This window comes from Eleginops maclovinus, chromosome 24, assembly GCF_036324505.1.
Source record: "Eleginops maclovinus isolate JMC-PN-2008 ecotype Puerto Natales chromosome 24, JC_Emac_rtc_rv5, whole genome shotgun sequence".
NCBI classification, from domain to species: Eukaryota; Metazoa; Chordata; class Actinopteri; order Perciformes; family Eleginopidae; genus Eleginops; species Eleginops maclovinus.
The window spans coordinates 683,135-693,467 of record NC_086372.1 but is presented as its reverse complement, the minus strand read 5'-3'; the positions used below and the strand labels follow the sequence as shown (position 1 = coordinate 693,467).

The 10,333-nt window shown below is 56.7% G+C and overlaps 1 protein-coding gene across 1 annotated transcript; it reads left to right on the top strand.

The window, feature by feature from the left end:
- Positions 1–4,053: 4,053 nt before the first annotated feature.
- On the top strand, positions 4,054–10,304 carry LOC134861169 (cell surface glycoprotein 1-like; the record flags this gene model as incomplete). Its single annotated transcript, XM_063878198.1, has 12 exons — positions 4,054–6,381; positions 6,618–6,762; positions 6,888–6,987; positions 7,386–7,448; positions 7,536–7,738; positions 8,015–8,137; positions 8,262–8,449; positions 8,579–8,733; positions 8,923–9,168; positions 9,350–9,512; positions 9,610–9,711; positions 9,845–10,304. Coding segments are annotated over 12 exons (3,831 nt in total), but the record flags the coding sequence as incomplete, so codon positions are not given.
- Positions 10,305–10,333: the final 29 nt, after the last annotated feature.

Here is a 10,333-nt window from a genome sequence, read left to right as displayed (position 1 = left end):
CTGATGCTCCCGACTGATGCCCCACTGCTGCTCCACTGCTGCGCCCACTGCTGCTCCCACTGCTGGCTCCCACTGCTGGCTCCCAATGCTGCTCCACTGCTGCTCCACTGATGCCCCACTGATGCTCCACTGCAGCTGCTCCCACTGCTGCTCCCACTGCTTGCTCCACTGATGCGCCCCAATGGATGCTCACCACTGGAGCCCCCACTGCTGCTCCACTGCTGCTCCCACTGCTGCTCCCACTGCTTGCTCCCACTGCAGGTGCTGCCCACTGATGCTCCCACTGACGGCTCCCACTGATGCCCCACTGATGCTCCCACTGATGCCCCCACTGCTGCTCCCACTGCTGCTCCCACTGCTGCTCCCACTGCTGCTCCCACTGATGCTCCCACTGCTGCTCCCACTGCTGCTCCCACTGCTGCTCCCACTGCTGCTCCCACTGATGCCCCCACTGATGCTCCCACTGATGCCCCCACTGCTGCTCCCACTGCTGCTCCCACTGCTGCTCCCACTGCTGCTCCCACTGCTGCTCCCACTGCTGCTCCCACTGATGCCCCCACTGCTGCTCCCACTGCTGCTCCCACTGCTGCTCCCACTGCTGCTCCCACTGATGCCCCCACTGCTGCTCCCACTGATGCCCCCACTGATACCCCCACTGATGCCCCCACTGCTGCTCCCACTGCTGCTCCCACTGATGCCCCCACTGCTGCTCCCACTGCTGCTCCCACTGATGCCCCCACTGATGCCCCCACTGCTGCTCCCACTGATGCCCCCACTGATGCTCCCACTGCTGCTCCCACTGATGCCCCCACTGCTGCTCCCACTGATGCCCCCACTGATGCCCCCACTGCTGCTCCCACTGCTGCTCCCACTGATGCCCCCACTGCTGCTCCCACTGCTGCTCCCACTGATGCCCCCACTGATGCCCCCACTGATGCCCCCACTGATTCCCCCACTGCTGCTCCCACTGATGCCCCCACTGATGCCCCCACTGCTGCTCCCACTGATGCCCCCACTGATGCTCCCACTGCTGCTCCCACTGATGCCCCCACTGATGCCCCCACTGCTGCTCCCACTGCTGCTCCCACTGATGCCCCCACTGCTGCTCCCACTGCTGCTCCCACTGATGCCCCCACTGATGCCCCCACTGCTGCTCCCACTGATGCCCCCACTGCTGCTCCCACTGCTGCTCCCACTGATGCCCCCACTGATGCTCCCACTGCTGCTCCCACTGCTGCTCCCACTGATGCCCCCACTGCTGCTCCCACTGCTGCTCCCACTGATGCCCCCACTGATGCCCCCACTGCTGCTCCCACTGCTGCTCCCACTGATGCCCCCACTGATGCCCCCACTGCTGCTCCCACTGATGCCCCCACTGATGCCCCCACTGCTGCTCCCACTGATGCCCCCACTGATGCTCCCACTGCTGCTCCCACTGATGCCCCCACTGATGCCCCCACTGCTGCTCCCACTGCTGCTCCCACTGATGCCCCCACTGCTGCTCCCACTGCTGCTTCCACTGATGCCCCCACTGATGCCCCCACTGCTGCTCCCACTGATGCCCCCACTGCTGCTCCCACTGCTGCTCCCACTGATGCCCCCACTGATGCTCCCACTGCTGCTCCCACTGCTGCTCCCACTGATGCCCCCACTGATGCCCCCACTGCTGCTCCCACTGATGCCCCCACTGATGCCCCCACTGCTGCTCCCACTGATGCCCCCACTGATGCTCCCACTGCTGCTCCCACTGATGCCCCCACTGATGCCCCCACTGCTGCTCCCACTGCTGCTCCCACTGATGCCCCCACTGCTGCTCCCACTGCTGCTCCCACTGATGCCCCCACTGATGCCCCCACTGCTGCTCCCACTGATGCCCCCACTGCTGCTCCCACTGATGCCCCCACTGCTGCTCCCACTGCTGCTCCCACTGATGCCCCCACTGCTGCTCCCACTGCTGCTCCCACTGATGCCCCCACTGATGCTCCCACTGCTGCTCCCACTGATGCCCCCACTGCTGCTCCCACTGATGCCCCAACTGATGCCCCCACTGATGCCCCCACTGATGCCCCAACTGATGCCCCAACTGCTGCTCCCACTGCTGCTCCCACTGATGCCCCCACTGATGCCCCCACTGATGCCCCCACTGATGCCCCCACTGATGCCCCCACTGCTGCTCCCACTGATGCCCCAACTGATGCCCCCACTGCTGCTCCCAGTGCTGCCCCAACTGATGCCCCCACTGATGCCCCAACTGATGCCCCAACTGATGCCCCAACTGCTGCTCCCACTGCTGCTCCCACTGATGCCCCCACTGCTGCTCCCACTGATGCCCCCACTGATGCCCCAACTGATGCCCCCACTGATGCCCCAACTGATGCCCCCACTGCTGCTCCCACTGATGCCCCAACTGATGCCCCCACTGATGCCCCCACTGATGCCCCAACTGATGCCCCAACTGCTGCTCCCACTGCTGCTCCCACTGATGCCCCCACTGCTGCTCCCACTGATGCCCCCACTGATGCCCCAACTGATGCCCCCACTGATGCCCCAACTGATGCCCCCACTGATGCCCCCACTGCTGCCCCCACTGATGCCCCCACTGCTGCTCCCACTGATGCCCCAACTGATGCCCCCACTGATGCTCCCACTGATGCTCCCACTGCTGCTCCCACTGATGCCCCCACTGATGCTCCCACTGATGCTCCCACTGATGCTCCCACTGATGCCCCAACTGATGCCCCCACTGCTGCTCCCAGTGCTGCCCCAACTGATGCCCCCACTGATGCCCCAACTGATGCCCCAACTGCTGCTCCCACTGCTGCTCCCACTGATGCCCCCACTGCTGCTCCCACTGATGCCCCAACTGATGCCCCAACTGATGCCCCCACTGCTGCTCCCACTGCTGCCCCCACTGCTGCCCCAACTGCTGTCCCAACTGCTGCCCCCAGTGATGCCCCCACTGCTGCACCCACTGATGCCCCAACTGATGCCCCAACTGATGCTCCCACTGATGCCCCAACTGCTGCTGCCACTGATGCCCCAACTGCTGCTCCCACTGATGCCCCAACTGCTGCCGCAACTGCTGCTCCCACTGCTGCTCCCACTGCTGCCCCCACTGATGCCCCAACTGATGCCCCAACTGCTGCTCCCACTAATGCCCCAACTGCTGCCGCAACTGATGCCCCAACTGATGCCCCTACTGATGCTCCCACTGATGCCCCCACTGATGCTCCCACTGATGCCCCCACTGATGCTCCCACTGATGCTCCCACTGATGCTCCCACTGATGCCCCAACTGATGCCCCCACTGATGCCCCCACTGATGCCCCCACTGATGCCCCAACTGATGCCCCAACTGCTGCTCCCACTGCTGCTCCCACTGATGCCCCCACTGATGCCCCAACTGATGCCCCAACTGCTGCTCCCACTGATAACCCAACTGCTGCTCCCACTGCTGCTCCCACTGATGCCCCCACTGCTGCTCCCACTGATGCCCCCACTGATGCCCCAACTGATGCCCCCACTGATGCCCCAACTGATGCCCCCACTGATGCCCCCACTGCTGCTCCCACTGATGCCCCAACTGATGCCCCCACTGCTGCTCCCAGTGCTGCCCCAACTGATGCCCCCACTGATGCCCCCACTGATGCCCCAACTGATGCCCCAACTGCTGCTCCCACTGCTGCTCCCACTGATGCCCCCACTGATGCCCCCACTGATGCCCCAACTGATGCCCCCACTGATGCCCCCACTGCTGCTCCCACTGATGCCCCAACTGATGCCCCCACTGCTGCTCCCAGTGCTGCCCCAACTGATGCCCCCACTGATGCCCCAACTGATGCCCCAACTGATGCCCCAACTGCTGCTCCCACTGCTGCTCCCACTGATGCCCCCACTGCTGCTCCCACTGATGCCCCCACTGATGCCCCAACTGATGCCCCCACTGATGCCCCAACTGATGCCCCCACTGCTGCTCCCACTGATGCCCCAACTGATGCTCCCACTGATGCCCCAACTGCTGCCCCAACTGATGCCCCAACTGATGCTCCCACTGATGCTCCCACTGATGCCCCAACTGATGCCCCAACTGATGCCCCCACTGACGCCCCCACTGACACCCCCACTGATGCCCCCACTGATGCCCCCACTGATGCCCCCACTGATGCTCCCACTGCTGCTCCCACTGATGCCCCCACTGCTGCTCCCACTGATGCCCCCACTGATGCCCCAACTGATGCCCCCACTGATGCCCCAACTGATGCCCCCACTGCTGCTCCCACTGATGCCCCAACTGATGCCCCCACTGCTGCTCCCAGTGCTGCCCCAACTGATGCCCCCACTGATGCCCCCACTGATGCCCCAACTGATGCCCCAACTGCTGCTCCCACTGCTGCTCCCACTGATGCCCCCACTGCTGCTCCCACTGACGCCCCAACTGATGCCCCAACTGATGCCCCCACTGATGCCCCCACTGCTGCTCCCACCGATGCCCCAACTGATGCCCCAACTGCTGCCCCAACTGCTGCCCCCACTGATGCCCCCACTGCTGCACCCACCGATGCCCCAACTGATGCCCCAACTGATGCTCCCACTGATGCCCCAACTGCTGCTCCCACTGATGCCCCAACTGATGCCCCAACTGATGCCCCAACTGATGCCCCAACTGCTGCTCCCACTGATGCCCCCACTGATGCCCCAACTGATGCCCCCACTGATGCCCCAACTGATGCCCCCACTGATGCCCCCACTGCTGCTCCCACTGATGCCCCAACTGATGCCCCCACTGCTGCTCCCAGTGCTGCCCCAACTGATGCCCCAACTGATGCCCCAACTGCTGCTCCCACTGCTGCTCCCACTGATGCCCCCACTGCTGCTCCCACTGATGCCCCCACTGATGCCCCAACTGATGCCCCCACTGATGCCCCAACTGATGCCCCCACTGCTGCTCCCACTGATGCCCCAACTGATGCTCCCACTGATGCCCCAACTGCTGCCCCAACTGATGCCCCAACTGATGCTCCCACTGATGCTCCCACTGATGCCCCCACTGCTGCTCCCACTGATGCCCCCACTGATGCCCCAACTGATGCCCCCACTGATGCCCCAACTGATGCCCCCACTGCTGCTCCCACTGATGCCCCAACTGATGCCCCCACTGCTGCTCCCAGTGCTGCCCCAACTGATGCCCCCACTGATGCCCCCACCGATGCCCCAACTGCTGCCGCAACTGATGCCCCAACTGATGCCCCTACTGATGCCCCAACTGATGCCCCAACTGATGCCCCTACTGATGCCCCTACTGATGCCCCAACTGATGCTCCCACTGATGCCCCAACTGCTGCCCCAACTGATGCCCCAACTGATGCTCCAACTGATGCCCCTACTGATGCCCCAACTGATGCTCCCACTGATGCCCCAACTGCTGCCCCAACTGATGCCCCAACTGATGCTCCAACTGATGCCCCTACTGATGCCCCTACTGATGCTCCCACTGATGCCCCTACTGATGCCCCAACTGATGCTCCCACTGATGCCCCAACTGATGCCCCAACTGATGCCCCTACTGATGCCCCTACTGATGCCCCAACTGATGCTCCCACTGATGCCCCTACTGATGCCCCTACTGATGCCCCAACTGATGCTCCCACTGATGCCCCAACTGATGCCCCAACTGATGCCCCTACTGATGCCCCTACTGATGCCCCAACTGATGCTCCCACTGATGCCCCAACTGATGCCCCAACTGATGCCCCTACTGATGCCCCAACTGATGCCCCAACTGATGCCCCTACTGATGCCCCTACTGATGCCCCAACTGATGCTCCCACTGATGCCCCAACTGACACCCCAACTGATGCCCCAACTGATGCCCCAACTGATGCCCCAACTGCTGCTCCCACTAATGCCCCAACTGCTGCCGCAACTGATGCCCCAACTGATGCCCCTACTGATGCCCCAACTGATGCCCCAACTGATGCCCCTACTGCTGCCCCTACTGATGCCCCAACTGATGCTCCCACTGATGCCCCAACTGCTGCCCCAACTGATGCCCCAACTGATGCTCCCACTGATGCCCCCACTGATTCCCCAACTGATGCCCCCACTGACGCCCCCACTGACACCCCCACTGATGCCCCCACTGATGCCCCCACTGATGCCCCCACTGATGCCCCCACTGATGCCCCCACTGATGTCCCCACTAATGCCCCCACTGCTGCTCAGACTGACTACATGGTGTGCACTGTTACTGGCTCCTCTGTCATTGGTGTGTGGGACAGAGTGCACTCGGTGTTGGACCGCTGCGCCTACACTCTGATGAAGTCTGAAGGAAGCTCAGATTTCCACCTCGTGGCTGGGTTTGGGGAAAGACGGCGTACAGATGTGCCTCTTTTGGACCATTTGATTCTATCACTTCCAGATGCTACAATCTATCTGAAACAAGGTGGAAGAGTTCTAGTAAGCTGCCACCATCTTTCACAACTCACATTGTATTCATGGGGGTGTGTGTATAAGCAGTGCATGCCAGAAGCTACTTTGTGGTGGTGTATTCAAAGGGATTGAACAAGTGTGAACAAGCGCATCGAGCCAATATATGTGTGTGTCTGTGTTGTTTGTAGGTTGATGAGCAGACTCTGACGCTCAGCAGCGTCGCTCAGCAGCATAACGGCGTGCAGCTCTCCATGAAGCAGAATACAACTACTGTTGAGTTACCGTCTTACAATATGACCATCTTTTTCGATGGCAACACTGCACATGTGGCAGGTACTGAAAACTGCATCCAATCTGGTCTACAAATTGCTTATAAGTATATATAGCTGTTCAAATCAAATCATTCTAGCTGTGGTTGTTAGGTTAAAAGTCTTTCATTTCTTCCTTACATCCACCAGGACAAATAGAAGCTATGCAGGGTTTGTGTGGCAGCCCATCGGACTCCAGCAAGAACACCACCCTAACTGCAGAGATGTCCTCTTCCTACAGCCCCCCTGGGTACTTCTTAATGTGTCTGATATAACTTGTTTCTAATAATGAGGTCCTCTTCCAACGGCCTGCTGGGTACCTCTTAGTCTGACTGATATTGCATGTTTTTCATGATGTTGTGTAGAATAGAGTCGGAGGATGAAGCCCTCTTTATTGTCACATGCACACAGCAGAGCACACAGTGAAATGTGTCCTCTGCATTTAACCCATCCTAGTACTAGGAGCAGTGGGCAGCTATTGTGCAGCGCCCGGGGAGCAATGGGGAGGGGGGATTGGAGGTGTCCGGTGCCTTGCTTGAGGGCACCACAGCAGGGCCTAGGAGGTGAACTGGGACCTCTCCAAGTAGCAGTCCACTTTCCATATTTCAAGTCTGTTTAAAATGTAATGTGAGATTTGTTTCCCTCTAGCTGTGAGACTCAGCACCAGGGCACGGTCGACAACTCGATCAACTGCACCATCGCCACTGACCAGTAAGAACTGACTGTTATATGAGCCGGGATGTTTCTGACACTGTTCAGAAAACTGATCATTTATTCCCACTCTTCTTCTTTGAACAGCTGTAATCTCATGAGGCAGCCTCCCTTCTCCGCCTGTCACAGCCACACTGACCCAGAGCCGTACATCAGCGCCTGCACACACACTCTGTGCAGATACCCGTCAGTGGACGGTGTCGACTGCCAGTTCTTGGAGGCTTACGCCCAGTCCTGCAGCCTGATAGCCAATGTCACCCTGGAGGACTGGAGGTCAACGACCAGCTGCTGTAAGATTCACTTTCACAATCGACCCAGAATCGAAAAGTGAAATATTGGAGATAAAGACATATAGGGTGGAATAAAATAAAAGCAGCAGACACATACAATCCGAAGTTCATTGAGCATTTTGCTGTACTTTTTACTTTGTTTCGTCCAGTAATGGAGTGTGTGTGTGTGTGTGTGTGTGTGTGTGTGTGTGTGTGTGTGTGTGTGTGTGTGTGTGTGTGTGTGTGTGTGTGTGTGTGTGTGTGTGTGTGTGTGTGTGTGTGTGTGTGTGCGCGCAGCTGATGTCCCTCTCTGTCAGCAGCCCTGCAGTGCTCATGAGTTCTGTGGGGAGAAGCATTGGCGTGGACGCTGCCTCTGTCGGGCTGTGTTCGCCTCCAAGTACAAGCCAACAAACTCTTTAGGTACGGAGCAGAAAGACCTTTAGTTTTCTGACCGAGGCACAGCTGTTTTGGTGCAAAGCTTCCCCAGAAAACACATATTTAGTTTTAGCGTAGGATCTTTATTGAAGTGTTGGTGTGTTTGCAGGCGAGCCGGCGATCTGCAGGCAGAACTCGGCCTCTGTGACTCTAGCTGGATGTCTGCTGGAGGACAAAGGCATCGACTACTCTGTTTTACACCTCAACGACCCGAGCTGCAAGGGCCAGATGGACTACCAGAGCCACATGGTGACCTTCAGCTTCAACAGCAGCAACCTCTGTGGGACGGAGGTCGAGGTGGGTGCTCTCCATATGATTCCTACAGCTGATATTTAGAAGATTTCAAGAAGGGCTATGAAAGTTTTCACTGTCAGGACTGTGAGTGACCGATAATGTGATTAACTCAAAGTGTTCTTCATAATGCAGAAAAACAGCAGCCTGGTCCTCTACAAGAACACCATCATGACGAGGAACATGTCCCAGCACAGCGTCATCACCCGCCACGATCAGGTCCAGATCGACTTCTCCTGCCTGTACACAGAGCCAGATGTCAAGAGTTTCTCCTTCAGGATCAGAGACAGGTGAGTGCAGCTTCACCCCGTCCTCCATGTACCACAGCTCCAAGCTTCACAGTGCTGAAGTGTGTGTGTGTGTGTGTGTGTGTGTGTGTGTGTGTGTGTGTGTGTGTGTGTGTGTGTGTGTGTGTGTGTGTGTGTGTGTGTGTGTGTGTGTGTGTGTGTGTGTGTGTGTGTGTGTGTGTGTGTGTTCAGCTCTGTGCTGCAGAACATGGTGTCTGGAGTGTGGAACTACACCGTGCAGATGACCGCCTACGCAGACCCCACCCTCACGTATGTTGTCCATCCAGACACGGAGATCCGGCTGAACCAGAGGGTCTGGTTACAGCTGAAGACGAGGGGGCTGGACGCCAACAAGGTCTCCATCGTGACCGACTCCTGCTGGGCGACCAGCCAGTTATCTCCCAATGATAGTCAGCGATACGAGCTCATCGTCAACGGGTGAGAGAAACACATCTGAGATTACAGTCCAAAGCGCTTCCTTTGTTTGTAAGATGTGTAAATATCAGGGACAGGAAGTGTCCATCAGAGGATGAGGGTACTCTACATGCAGTACATCCTGATGTTTAGGGACACACTGACCTGCTGCTGACCCATGATGTGTGTTCCTGTTCCTGAACAGATGCCCGAATGCTAACGACAAGACTGTGAAATTGAGCGGAAACGGAGAGGGAACATCCAACGTTTTCTCTTTTAACATGTTCGAGTTCACAGGGGGAAAAAGAGAGATTTTCCTGCACTGCAAACTGGAGCTGTGCGTCAAGATGGGAAACTCCTGCGCTCCGGTAAGCAGCAAGGGAAACTGCTGGAGTAGAAGTAGTAACACAATTAAAAACCAAATGATTTTTTTTGAGTAAAGCTAACATCCCCTCTGTCTGACAGACCTGCGGCAGAAACTCTTCCGCTCGCAGGAGGCGCAGAGCCTCTAAATATGTGGATTCAAACCCAGCCTTCCTCTCTATGTCCTGGTCTAACGAAAGACCAGTAAGTATGATTCTCATTTGTGTATTTAGCTTTAATCCAGTGCCATCATCTGCAGGCACTTCTTGCCCCCTGGGTTTATTGAACCAATGCAAATAATAAACTATGACCCATCAGTTTTGTCTGTTGGTTCCAGATTTCGTCCCGATAAGGAGCCGAAGACCTGACTGGAACAAAGAGATGGCTGCTGCCAGATAATGTTCACCGGAGATAACATATAGTCGCCTCTGATTTAAAACAGATGAATCATGAATGTAACTAAAACATTTAAAATCTTGTGTTTTGTGCAATGAAGATAATGTCCCTCAATATACTATCTCTTATATATAATATATATATATATATATAATATATATATATATATAATATATATATATATAATATATATATATATATATATTATATATATATATATATTATAATATCTCTTTTAAAGTTATAACTACCTACTTTAGTCTAAATGTGACAACAGAATGTTTGTGTTTTACTGACGTTAGGTCTTCAGCAGGAAGGATATCTCGAAGTCAATGTGAACCTTAAAATGTGCATTATGAGCGGGCAAAAGTCAATACTAATGAAGAAATAAATAAAACTGTTTGCTGATGATATGTTGTAATAATCCTTA